The 13,633-nt window shown below is 41.1% G+C and overlaps 1 protein-coding gene across 1 annotated transcript; it reads left to right on the top strand.

Moving 5' to 3' along the window:
- On the top strand, window positions 1-6,272 carry GKN1 (gastrokine 1). The gene is made up of 7 exons (XM_075174638.1): window positions 1-96; window positions 189-209; window positions 1,829-1,882; window positions 2,252-2,392; window positions 2,605-2,715; window positions 4,733-4,871; window positions 6,003-6,272. The coding sequence occupies exons 1-7, from the start codon at window positions 1-3 to the stop codon at window positions 6,095-6,097; spliced, it is 657 nt and encodes a 218-aa protein (XP_075030739.1). The 3' UTR covers window positions 6,098-6,272.
- Window positions 6,273-13,633: the final 7,361 nt, after the last annotated feature.

The following is a 13,633-nucleotide window of genomic DNA, read 5'->3' on the forward strand; positions in this document are numbered from 1 at the left end:
ATGCTTCCCCCCGTCACGCGCCCCGTGGCACCTCAGAGGCCGCCCGGCCGACGCCGCCTCAAGTCTGCTCTTCTCCCGCACCTCAGCGACAGGAAGGTCTTTTGTTCCTTCAGCAAAGGGTTAATTCCTGTCGGGCTGCGTAGGGAGTTTTCTCCACGTTTCTCTTCGGGGTTTTTTTCTCTTCCCAGCGGCGCCCCAAGCGGGCGACGGTGAGTGCGGTCTGCCCTCAGAGCCCGCGCGCAAACCTGCGTTTTCTCACACAAATCCGTAGAAGCGCTGCTGCTTGTAAAGGACCAAGAATATAACCACCATTTGGCATAACGGTATGTATCGAAAATGTCCCTTTGGACTTGCAGACTCAGTGAAACTGAGACCAGATTTAACTTAATACTGCGCTTGCAAGACTGGTTGAAGTGATTTTCATTAAAAAGAGAGGTGTTTTACTATATAATGTGCTGGATTCCAGTTGAAAAGTAATTTTGGAATCCTTACAGTGACTCCCTGCCACAGACTCGGGTTGCAAACAAAATGAAACTGAGCAACTTGACACAGAAACCAAGTATTCGAAAACCTCCCTAACTGAATGATCACCTCTTTCAATAAGTATTTACATCACCACAGAAAATAAGCTGAGGCAAGGTGAAAAAATTATTGTTGCCGCTTAAAATAACAAGGAAACATCCACAGACTTACACATATATGTAGTATTTCAGCTTGAACTGCCTATTTATTGTAAAACAATTTTCAGTGGCAATGTTGTATTTGGGCCATATATTTTGGTGGGGCCTATGGTTACAGGGTAACGTACAGTACATTTTAGAAGGTACAAAGGCTCTTATTTTGTCTACTGTAAGACTTTTTTTTTAAAACCCTAGGCTATCTCTGATCTTAAGTTTGATGTGAATTTTCAAGAGTAATTAGTACATGTCAGAAAGTTACTATAAGACATATTTAATTTTTCACTGCAAATGGATTCTTATCTGATAATTATCAGACTCTGGCAGGTCAAAATTTGCAGAAGTACAATCCCCATATTTATGAAGTAGTTACAGCAGGAAATAATTTCCAGTGACATGCAGACAGGGATACAAATTACAAAGTAATTTTGTTTCAACACTTAACCGTTCCACACCTAATTCTGAAAACGTATATAAGGTGGACGGTTCACATCGTTCATTCTACCTGCACTAGCATCAGCTCTGCAGTCAAGATGAAATTCACTGTGAGTATGCATGCTTTTTTTCCCCTTATAAACTAAAACTTTGATTCAGAACCATTGCCTTTACCTCTCAGAAGTGCCTATGTCTGTCTATAGCAAAAAGGTATTCTCTGGGGAGATTTTTCTCCTCCAGAGTGAGCAACTCAGACCCTATTAACCTAATCAGATAAAGAGGTAAGGATTTTTTTAAAGGTTTAGCTTTATTCAATCTACAGGAAGGCTAATCCATGTCCATTCCTTGTCAACGCTTTTGCAAAACTGGAGCAATGCACTAATGGATCAACTACTTTCTTGTAATGCTTAAGCAGAGGAAATCTAAATTCCCTTTCCTCATTCTTGTAAAATATCTGTATATGACTGTACAGGTCTCAGAAGCAACTTCAGATTCAGCTCTTAAAAAAACAACCTACTATGTGTCTAATTTGCATTATTCTAGGGTAAAGCAAGGTTGACTCATTTTAGGTGACTATTGTAGTTCCACTATGAAAGCGAAAGAGGATCCAAGGAGTACACTTAAACACCAGATTAGGAAAAAGGCACTAGGATTCTCACGACCAGATTTGTCAGCCAGACCTACAGTTACACTTCTCTTTTCAATTTTCATTTCAGATTGTGACTACCGTCCTTCTTGGACTCTTGCTGACTCCAGCCCTTGCTGATTACGTGAGTATAGTGACCAAGTTACACATATGTTGCTGCTGTTTCTATATTCCCTGCTTCTTGAGTTTTCCTTGCTTCTTTTCCCCATCCCTTTGGAGGAAAGGAATCCAAAACTTCTTTCACGCATAAAACTCTAAAACCACTAGGTGACAGTTGTAAGATACAGAAATTATTCATTGACTATTAAAAGAATTCTTACGGCTATCCAGAATGCCACAGCATTAATTCTTTGTCATTTTGAAAATAGTGTGCTCCTAAAGGCGCTCCCTGTGGGCCAGCATTTATTCTGCTACAGCAGTGATTTTCTAAAGCTTTGGGGAGGTAACTGACTAACTTGAAAGTCTAAAAGTGTTGTTTAATTTTGTTTTCTAGTTTCAGAGTACAGATGTAAGCAAGCAAATCACCATTGCTGGAGGCTACCAAATTGTGACCATCAATACGGAATGGCGCGTGGCAACTATCGAGCAAAAGAGCACCCATGGGTCATGGAAGACCATTTGGAACTACGATACGGTGAGTGGCAAGGAGCATGCTTTTTCAGAAAGTGTGTAAGGAGACTCGCTCCTATAAAGCTGACCAAAATACTTGTTCTTTATTCTTAACGTTTTGAGTCCAAGTTTTGGGGTAAGAACCATCTGCATTTTTTACTTTTTTAATACGGACTTTATTCCAATCTTATTTATTTAAAAACTGAATTCCTACTTGTCAATAACTTCATTTTACAGGGCATTATTGCAAGCAAAGTGATGGCAGAGAGAGTGTGCTTCATTTCCGTAATGAACAGAAACGAGATGCCTCGCTTTGATGCGCTTCCCAGACTGGCTGAAGAGAGTAGGGTAAGGCTAAAAAAGAGTAGTTACTTGTAAAGTTGTACAGTAATGCAAAATAAACTGATGTCAGAGACATTGCTATTTTCAAATGCTTTTAAACCAACAGTTACTTTAAAAGCCATTTAGATCACACCATTGATTATGAAGTTGTATCAATTTCAATGACATTTTACATTAACATAATTTGAAACCTTTGAAAAATTAGAATACCCTGTTTCAGATGCTTGCAGTGGAGGGCTTTCATGTTTTTTTGATGTTGTAGATCACTTAGATTATTTTTATAATGTTTTAAAATATTTCGATTGACTGCTTTTTAATACTGTTTTATGTTTAGAGATCTTAGATTTTTGGCATGGTGCTCTTCATAATCTCACATTCTTTACAAGCTAAAAAAAATAATTTTTTTAGGCAGCTCTAGTTGAGGAAGAACAAATCATCCAGTAATGAGGAAAAAAGTTTTCAATAAGATTTCAAGCTTTCAAAACTTTTTCAAAAGAACTGAGCACCATATTGACATGAGTTCAGCCCACAGAATTAGCACAGACATTTTAAAAATTATCTCAGCATTCAGCATACTAACCTTTTGTAGACACTGGCTTCTCTTGAAGTCTCAGAACTGAGTTCTTATGAAAATCCTGGATTTAAAGGGCAAGAAGGCATGGTGGGGAAGAAAAAGGGGAGAGTTGCGTAAGTACAGGCTTGAGCAAAAGCGTTCACCTCTAGCTATAGTCCCAGGCTTGCTTGTACTAAGGTGCATCTCTATGCCCCTGAAGCTTATCTCAACTCCTTGCTTACCAGCAAGAAGAAAGCCCACTCCCAATATGCTTCCAGGAACCCTTTGATAAAATTCCACCATAATTTTGAAGGCTTATGTCAAACCCAGTCATCCCTGCTAAGTGTGTCTTTACCCTGGAGTTCATCGAGCTGTTTCTTAACTGTGCTTTTTCCTTCTTGAGAGGATGAGATTTTTACAAGTGGCAGGATTGTTTTTCTGAACAGTAATGTGGCTTGGGAGTTTGCCATGAGGATGGTTTTTTAAAAGAAGAAGAGTAGGTGCCTCATTCCCCTCCTTCCCCTGCCCCCCGCTACATTTTCTCTGAGGAAGGTTCAGGTTTGCAGGTTGCTAAGGAACAGTTTATATTAGGAAGCAGTCAATGGCATTAATTATTTTTGGATAGCAATATCTAAAAATAGTTCTGAGTCATTTCAATACAAAATTGCATTTTTAATTTTGGAACATTGCTTTGCAGATGCTATTGTTCAGACCTCCATTTTCCTTTAGGGCATAAGAAAGCACCTCTATATTCAACAGCCTCGCCTCCATATTAATTGTATAAGCCAGAACAGGAGTCCTGTGGCTGTAGCTGAATGAGAAATAAAAAGCAGCAGGAAGCTGGGTCATAAGAGAAAATACAGGCATCCAGACACTTTGTCCAGACAACAAAGCACTCAAGTAGGAAAATATATTTGAAATTCATTTGAAACAAAACACTCTGGAGCAGTTTAGAAAAAACTGGCCCATTAAAACACTCAGAGTTCTCAAAGAGGTCATAAACACTACTTGCAAATAATTTTAGTGTAACTGTATCTGCCAAGTGTTGCTATTGCCCTCTTTGGTTCCCATTTTAGAAGACTGAATGAATAGACTTCTCCTTCCATGCTTCCAAGTTACAACCTGAGTACCTCTAGGGTGAGAGGTTAGTAAGTGACCGAGGAATCACTTTTGTAGAAGGTCTGTGTTAAAATACTGACTGCACTACTCTTTTCCTGTTCAGCTCTTTAACTGAGTTTTCGGTTCTCTTTAGCCTCCCTCCGGCTTGACTCCCTTAGCAAGATTTGCCATAGGAGCTGTCTTCAATGCTTGCTAAGAGTCCCATAGTCACACAGTTGATTAAAAGACCGTACTAAATACAGTTTTGAGTAGAATATCAAGCACTGAGTCATCATTCCAGAAATAGGAATATGCGTAGCATTAAATGGATCAAGGCACTGATCTTGCTGAATGATGTTATTTCATGTTTAGAACGTGAAAGGTCAAGGACAACCTGTAAAGGAGATCACATTCATCATCCAGAGACCTATCCGTGACCTCAGGTCTTACGGATCAAGCATCTTCACTATGTGCAGAGGAGTCACAACCTACCTGGCTTATGAAGTTCACGGTGAGTGCAAGCAAATGAATTATGTCTGTGACTAACCAGGCATTTTTTTTCCTTGGGGAAGAATACACAAATGCTGCTATTCCAACTAGAGATGGACACAAATCGAGAACCTCAGGAATTGCAGAAAGGGTTCACTATCTCTGCAGATCAGGATTGGAACAGCGTTGAGTCACAGTCTCCATAAATTATCTGATCCAAACCCTTACTACTCCTTTTAGTAAAGTTTAAGGTGGCTTAAGTTTTGGCCCAGAATTTTGCAGATTGACCTCATCTGTAATGCTGAGGTAATACTAAGCCAAGTCGCTTCATTCCCTGTTGGTGTTTCAGAGGTGGAATGACCACATTACCTAGGAGTTTAATGACCTACACTTCACAGGATTCTCCAATAATGTCAAAGCCTGACAGGGCCTATTAACTAGCACTAGCATAACCACGTAATGCACAGTAATATATACTAACGGTATAGAGTGTTATAGTGCCCCTCTGTACTGGAAAACCAAAAGAATATTAAATAGCATGTCTTTGTGATCATTCATTTCTGAGTTAAAGATCCAGTTGTGTTTGGTGACTACAAAAGAATCTTTCACTCAATCACTGCAATATTTCCATTGCAGCAATTATTAAAAACATTGCTTGCTCAGAGCAATAAAAATACACCGTTGTAGAATACCAGTTATTGCTATGGAGACTAGTATAAATCAGCTGTCTTGCTGTGGGTGCCATAATCATGTTTTGATCACTTGCAATAGAATTTCTTGTATTGCGGGGAAAAAAAGAAATTATTTTAAAATATATATACAATGGAACTAAGTTTTACTTAGAGGAGTTAACCCTGAAGCACCAGCAAAGTACTCTGAGCCTTACTGCAAGCTGATTGTCTGCAAACACTGTCGTGAGAAAGATGCTCTACAGATCAGACATAGGATCTTGCATTCTGACATAGCAGCATTTCCCCCTCCTCGCTTCTTGCTTTGCTTTGGTAGTTGCTTTGGTACTTGAGATGGCGCAATTTGATTAAAAAGGCAAGTGCAATGTGCCAGGTATTAAGGGCTGCCAATGAATGCACAGATCACTTAACACCATCTTAGGTATTACCTCATGGTATTTTTTTTTCTTCTCTTGTTTCTGAAGGACCCCAATACATGAACAGTCAAGGATCATGCAATAGACTTGATGTCCTGCAAATTTTGGAGCTTAACTACTGTCGTGGCAATAACAAGGCCTGAAAATCTTACCTTTCTTGAACCAAGTACGGATGCTTGATAGCTGCTGCACAAAGCCAACCCCGATGCTGTTCTTCCCTGGCATCGCCTCTTTCCAGGGTTTCATTCTTGATGATTCAGATGCTGAAACAGATCAATTGGTGACCATATCTTTCAATTAAAGACCGTTAGCATGGATTAACTCTGGCTAGTTTCTCATTACTATATCCTTTATCATCTGTGAACGCATCCAGAAAAATATTTTGATTGCATCTCTTCTACCCCTTTTGAGCCCTTCAAATGCTCTTTTAAAAGCCTGCGCTTAACACAGGGCACACCCATAGAGGTGAGCAAGCATCAGAGGATGTACATCACAAATAAGGCATACAGAGTTAAGACCTTCCTTTCCGTTCTCAGGGGAAGATGCCTCACATTAAAAATCTTGATTCATGTGGCATGAAAGGTAGAAAGGAGGAGGATGCAACGCATTTACCTTTTTTAGGGGAAGAGGGGTTTAATTTGTAGGATTTACAGAGTTGTTCTGTTCCTAAAATAGAGTCCTCCATTTTTTCCAGTGCATGGTGAGGACTGGCTAGAGGCATCACATTGAGCACTCAGGTGGATGACGCTTTGCTTCAAAGATGCATACACAATATAAACACAATTGTTGATCCACATAAGACGATGCAAGATTCCCAGCTGTTTCCTCCCAAACACCTCTAACAGCCTTGAAGATGCAAAAAAAGCAGGCTTAGTTTTCCTTCCTTAATGCTGCAGTGGCACTGTAAAGGGAGATGAAAGATTTGTTCCATTTACGTTGCCAGGGACATGTAGAAACATCTTTGCGCTTTCCTCATAGCTAGTCCCCACATTCCCTGTATGTCCAGTCTTCCAGTGGTATAAATTTGACGTGAATCAAGCTAGGAACACAGTAATACTTCCGCTGAATTAACAAGGGCATTTGACAAAGTGTTTATGTCAGATTTGTCAGCTCTAAGCTCAAGACAATCCCCTATCTACTTAGACCCAGCATGAAGCTTGCTGTTACAAAGTTAACCTTTTTTTTCCCGCCCCCGAACAAGTGGGGACTGGAAGGATGCATTTATCTTGGTCCATTGTCACCTAACAACAATTTCCCCCTCCCCGATCCTGCAGTGGACACCTAACCCCAAATTTCTTACATGGTCAAGTCAGAGTCATAGAGAAGAATCAAAACTTTAGAGAGTAAGAAGCCAATCCCAAGCCTTTGAAAGTAGAGAAGTTTAGAGGGGAATTAAAGTACAATTTTTAAAAAAAGAGTAGGGCCATTAAACGGTAAAGCTTTAGTAAGGCAAGGTCCCTATTGCTCAGAACTGTAAAACCAAGTTTTAGTATTTCCTCTGTTCCAACAAAACGGCAGGATGCCCTGGGTCATCCAGGTGAATACAGGTCTGTATTTAAGAAGAATACCAGCCACACAACATTGCTCAGTTTCTGTTGCCCTCTCACTGATCCCCAGAGGCTTTATTCTGCAGCAGTTTGAAAGGATATAGAGTTCACTTGGGCACATCTCAGGCAAAAGCATCTCAATTATCTGGATTAGCACACATCAGTCCTGGCAGAGGAGAGAGAGACAGTTTGTTGCTGCTAACTCCTTCCTTTTTGGTATTACACAAGTTCTTTTAATTCCTTCCCACACCATCAGTTCTCATTTTGCTCAGACTGAGGCTAAATATGACAGAAAGAGGCAAAAATCACAGTTTAGGAGGGATTTACTGAGGCTAAATATGACAGAAAGAGGCAAAAATCAAAGTTTAGGAGGGATTTTCACTTATTTTTAGTCATTATACAGTATCCGAACAAAATCTTTCAGCTCTTGTCATGCCCTACTTGGTCGCCTTATTGGCATTTCTCTATTTAATTCCCTTTCCAGTAGTGACTGGAAAGAAACTTTTTAGTGGTAGTATGTGCGTTTTAATGCCAGACATACATGAGTGAAAGAAGAGGAAACTTCAGCCAAAGAAGCTGAAAGACCAAAGAAACTTCTCAGCAGCAACAGAACTACACCTGTAATGCTTACTGCAAAGCTGGAATACAAGCGACCTGAAGAAACAGAGTTAGACGAGGCCTCAAATAAACCTGATGCTTCAATAGAAACTTTATTATCAAGTGGAGCTGTTGCATGTCTTATTACCCCAGCCCAGAGACTGTGCTGCCAGCACACCCTCAGAGCATATGTACACATTTGCTTCACACTGCTGGAATGAGAGTTCTGAAGAACAAATACAGCAAGAACAGCCTCACTACAAATCTTCCAGCGCATACCATCCTCCAGCACTGCAGAAAATTACTGTAGTCCAGCAGGTGACACTTAACAGCAGAGAGCAGCTCATGGCAGATGTCCACAAAGCCATCTCCCAGACTCTGATACGCAATGATTTGGGATTTTAAAAAGCTGCAGTTGCACCCTGCATATACTCTTCTGCATTTTGTCCTGTAAAATCTAAAGCATGTGCTAATAAGTGCAGTAATAAAGACAGTAGGCAATACTCCGTCAAAGGAGATCTGTAAACGTGATTAGGAAAAGGATAATTTGACGACACAGCACAGGCTGAGGAAGGAAAAGTTTTCCATTTATCACTAAAGTCCAAACTCCAGTTTGGAGCACGTGTCAGTATAATTAACCTCTTCCAAATAGAGTCTTCAAGGAGGAACAGGGTCAGTTAAAATACAATGCCTTGCCTCGTAGATAAATGGTCACATTCCCTATGTTTACAGCACTTTGAAAAGGGTGAGTCAGACACTGCAAATCCAACAGTGCGGTAGGATTTATTTTTAAATCCTGTAGGATTATGTGAAATGTAGTCAGTAAATCTGAATCTTTCATTCTGTGCAGCTCTGCTCCCTCCTGCTGGGCATGTGTGCTTATCCTTTTGCCTTAAAGCCAGTGGAAACCAAACTGCAGAAGATCCTAATATTCATTTAAATAAACAGTGCTTCATCAGTGCTGTTTGCATATTCAAAGTTAGATGCATGTTTCTAGATAATCATTGTTACCTTAGACTGAATTGTTTCAGGATTCACACACCTTAATGTCTCCAAGGGGTTAATTACTACTGTCTAAATATCTGATCAAATTGAACAGACTCCTAAGGAGAACTCTGAGTTTGCATTTTTGTGAGTCACAGGGGACCGAGATTCCGGACGCCGGTGCTGTGGTTTGGACTTGGTCATTAGAACATTCAGACTTTTAAGCTCAAGTTCTTAGAAAATAGTTTTAACTGAGCACTTTCCCTTAAGAAGGGAGGTCAAACTCAGCCACCCAGTTTTCAGAAATGCTGAAAAGCAGAAGCCCCTAATGATTTCCTCAACATTTGCTCCAAACTCAGGATCACTGGGAACCAGGCTGATCATCTTTGTCTAAATTCAGTTAGAGAGAAAGATACCACTAATGATAGATGCCCCTTTGAGTAGACTGGGCTGAATTTTGTCTGACTATAAGTGAATGTAAAAAAAAAACCACTTGCAGAGGTGCTGCAATGATGCTGTAGCCCTGGCAAAGTGCTTGGAAATGGTTAAAGTAAAGGCAAACAAAAGCAATATGCATGCAACACTGAGTAGAGGAGGGAAGGCTGTCGAGAAGTGCATACCCTTATTACACAACCCAGCACTAACCAAAGGGGACAACAGCTTATCTGACTGCACCCCTTGCTCCTAGGGAGGTTTAGGCAGAAATTAAAAAACAAGACTTGGAAAGCAACTGCAAGGCCTTCTTAGATTATGATAGAATTATTCCCTACACCATATTTTCTCCTATTTAATACGTTACAAGCAATATAGTTTCATCTGTATACTTAGCATAATATTCCTCTTCAGGAAGAAGATACATACATATGCAGAGTTAGCAGCCCTTGTAAAAAAAGCTAGGGGAATGAACTCTAATCACCAGAAAAATAATGCAACACAGCCTTAGATGTTGCAGCAGAGGTGAATAAAATCAAAGTAGGGTAAAGTCAGTTAAAAGCAAAAGACAAGGGAGGTATTGATCCTTTGAAAACTTAGATCAATCCAGGGAAGAAAAAAGCCTTCTTGGCCACTGGGTGTCAGCCTTGAATTATACGTTGTACAATTGAAATGTAAAGGCACACAACTCATACCCAGAGGAGTTTGTTGTCTTACACCACGTAAGACAGTGTAGCTCTGCTGATACTAGCAGAGCTGTGCTGAATTACACCATCTGAAAATACAGCCAATGAATTTAAGGGCACGTCTACACTGAAGGCAGGGAAGTAATTCCTGTACAGTGACGATACATTTGTGATAATAATATTGGTCAGCCTAGGCAATTCATTACATTTCAATTATCCATGCAGACTGCTGTAACAGCTTCCTGAAGTGCCATGAAAACTAGTGAACATGATTTTGAGATCTTGACAGAAGCCATTATCCACCATGCAGGTCAGACATTTGTGAGCCAAAGGGAACCACCCCCAAAGACACCCAAGTGAGTGCTCACAAAACCCACACGGTGCTGTCACGTGCTATGTCTCACCTATCAGCAACACCACTGGTACCACAAACTGACAGAACCGGCTTCTTCCAAGCTGCGAGTTTCAGAAAAGGTCCCACAGATACATGTAAGGGAGTAGATGATAAAACAAGAAAACCTGATGATGCCGCTTCCCCCATCATTTACATATGCAAATTCTATTCACACACCAAGGGCATCAGTTGGAGCGTAATTAACCATTGAACTGCTGTATGCAGTTAAAACACCTTACTTGTCTCTTTCACACAAAGAATACAACATACCCAGTCTCTCCAAGAACTATTAGGTCTTTCACGCAAAAGCTGTAGTTTTCATCATATTTTTGTTTCTCGCATTTTTAGTGAGGGAGGGACAGACAGAAATTCCAACACCCCCTCCTGTGTCTTACATGAGCTTGCTATTATGGAGTTGCTTTTCTCAGAGTGTTGATGCTGCTATTACCAGATCATGAAAAGACACATTCTTAAGGTAGGCATATGAAGAGGACTAGCCCTGAAGAAAGTCAGAGTTACAGCAGAAAGCATGGTGTTTCATTTTGTCAGCAGCTCCCTCCATCTCGGAGTGCTCTAAGTTTCATCTGATGCCTCATTCCTTGGCTTTTCCCCAAGCTTTCCTGGGCCTTCTGTCAGCCTGAATCCACAGCTACACAGAAAATCTGATCTCCTCCTCCATTCCCCCTCCTTTCCCTCTGCTAGCTTCAGGCCAAAGTTATTATTCTGAGGTACAGTTTGTTTTTTTTTTTAAACTCTACATATTTGTTCATCTCGGGGCCAGTCAGAAACAAATGAAAGAGATTATTAGTCTGCTTTTAATCTTTAGGCTGACACAGGCCATAAACTAGTGACAACAAGATACTTTATCCGGTTGTGGCAGGAGTACTACTTGTGCTGCACATCAGAAGCAAGCCCTAAGTACTTTTCCAAAATTTCTCAAAAACAGCACATCAGTCCCCAGAGAGGAAGCTTTTCTTCTACCCTTCCTATCTTTACATCCTCCATTCAGCTCATTTTCTTTTAAAATACCGGGGGGGGACGGAGGGGGAAGGAAAATTCATGGACTAGTCTCATCCCCTTCCTTAGGGCAGTACAGCATTCAAACATACACACAAAACTCTCTATGCATAACCCCATGATTTGTGCAATTCAAGCTTCATAACTATAAACAGATTTGTTCCAGAGGAGCCATATGAAACTTTAAAATCCCCAAACCCTACTTGCTTACCTAGCACACCTATACCAGCTACAGAATCTACAGCTCTGCACTTTGGTATCTCCCAGCAGCCTCATCTCACAGGATTTAAGCAACCAGATCACTCAGATATGCAAACCAGCATGTGGCAGCTCCGCCTCTTTTTCACAACTACCCGGGCAGGAGCACCTGCCCTCACATTTTGCCTGCCCAGGGCTGGTGCAGGTGCTAGCCCTCAGCTTGGGCAGCATCACAGCTACCTCAGCAAAAGGCTCTCACACACGTTTCTGATGTTGTGCCTTGTTTCTGTTCGTTGTAGAAAGCCTGATACCCTGACATAGATCTTTTGCCTATGCAGTAACGAGCTGTGTTACTCTCTCCTTTCAGTCTAAAGAGATAAATCGAAAGACTCACACCCGTGCTCCCAACTCCCCTTGAGTTTAGGTATGGAAGCCCAAAATACCCATCTACAAAACACCTGGTTCTACTCCTGTCTAGCCCGAGAGAAGCTTTGACTTCCAAGGGATCGCCGCTTCCTTCAGGTCTGATCAGGATTTGGCAGCAGGACCAAGGAGGTACCATTTGCCCATGTCTTGTTTTATCCACATTAGAGGTGATGGAGCTGGTATATTTGCTGAGCATAGCCAGGTGTGTGTGGGAGAACATGCCCAAAGTTTTAATCATCAATGCAGCAAGGTGCTTGACTAATTTGTAATCCAGATGTTTCCACTTCTCTCAGAAGTCTGTTATCATGCTGTTTGTCATTTTCCCTTGAAAACTATCCTGCTGCTTTTCCTGGTCTTTCCTCAGATCGTTTGCTTTTGCTAAGAATTTTTTAAAGACAAATTTAACTCTTTAAGCAGCGAAGAACAGCTTAAAAGCGTGACTCAAGTGCACTTGCATCTCCTGTCAGAAACCTGACCTGATCCCACCATGCTTGATGCAACACCTGAAGCTGCTCTGCTAATCATCAATTAGTACTGGGAGAACCGGTGTGTTGCTGTAGCCTGAGAGGATTTGAGAGGGAAGGCTAGAAGCTCCTGCTTCTGGGATCTCTAGTTTAGCCCTTGCTGGTGTCGGGGCCTACTCTGACTGGGGAATGCTCTTGTTTTTGAGTTGTCCTACTTAGGATTTAGAGCTTGTGGTGCTGTTTGTGGAAGGAGACAGAAAACGCAAGTGCAGCTGAAGTTACATTTTCTGGCAAATTTTCCTGGAAGAGGGAGGGTTTAGGTTCTAGTGGCTGAAATGAGTTTGTTAAGGATGGTAATAGGGGGAAGCCTGTTTCATAGGCCCGGACATTGCTTGGTATTTCTTAGGACTGAGAAAATACAAGGGATGAAACCTGGCGTGGTTTGTCACTTTAACTTTTGTGAAGCTGCTCCAGGTTTTTAAAGGTCTTTAAACTCAGATGTTGCCTACGTGGGAAACAAAGATGTTTCTGCACGGTGCTGTGTGACTGCTGTAAGCAAACGCTTCTACGTTCATATCTAAAGCTGCTGTGGTGTGTTAGTATGCTCTCTGCACGAATGACACGCTTAAAACCAGGGATTCCGGTCAGCTTGAGTTTTCGCCACAAGGTGGCATTCTCTGTGCTTTTTTTGCTAAGGAAAAATAAAACTTACCATCCTTAATAATAACAATAATAATTAAGGGGGGGAAAAAACCTCAAACCCTCCCTGTATTTTCTGAAGTCTGTGACAAAGCAAGATTTGTTAGGAAGCTGTTCCTTCTCTTGCAAAACAATGGTGCTGCTTTCAGAGAGCTGCAAGTGAGACTGAGGGTCAAGTCCCTTTAAAAAAAAAAAGTGAAATACAGTATTGTGCATCTTGAAATCTGAAACCAAG

Source organism: Calonectris borealis, chromosome 27 (genome assembly GCF_964195595.1).
Source record: "Calonectris borealis chromosome 27, bCalBor7.hap1.2, whole genome shotgun sequence".
Taxonomy (NCBI): Eukaryota; Metazoa; Chordata; class Aves; order Procellariiformes; family Procellariidae; genus Calonectris; species Calonectris borealis.

Excerpts from the sequence above, each read along its gene's own strand:
- GKN1 (XM_075174638.1), top strand. The coding sequence starts at position 1 with ATGCTTCCCCCCGTCACGCGCCCCGTGGCACCTCAGAGGCCGCCCGGC. Across the intron at positions 97-188 it reads CGCACCTCAGCGACAGGAAG|CGGCGCCCCAAGCGGGCGAC; the intron begins GTCTTTTGTTCC and ends TTCTCTTCCCAG. Across the intron at positions 210-1,828 it reads GGCGCCCCAAGCGGGCGACG|ATTGTGACTACCGTCCTTCT; the intron begins GTGAGTGCGGTC and ends TTTTCATTTCAG.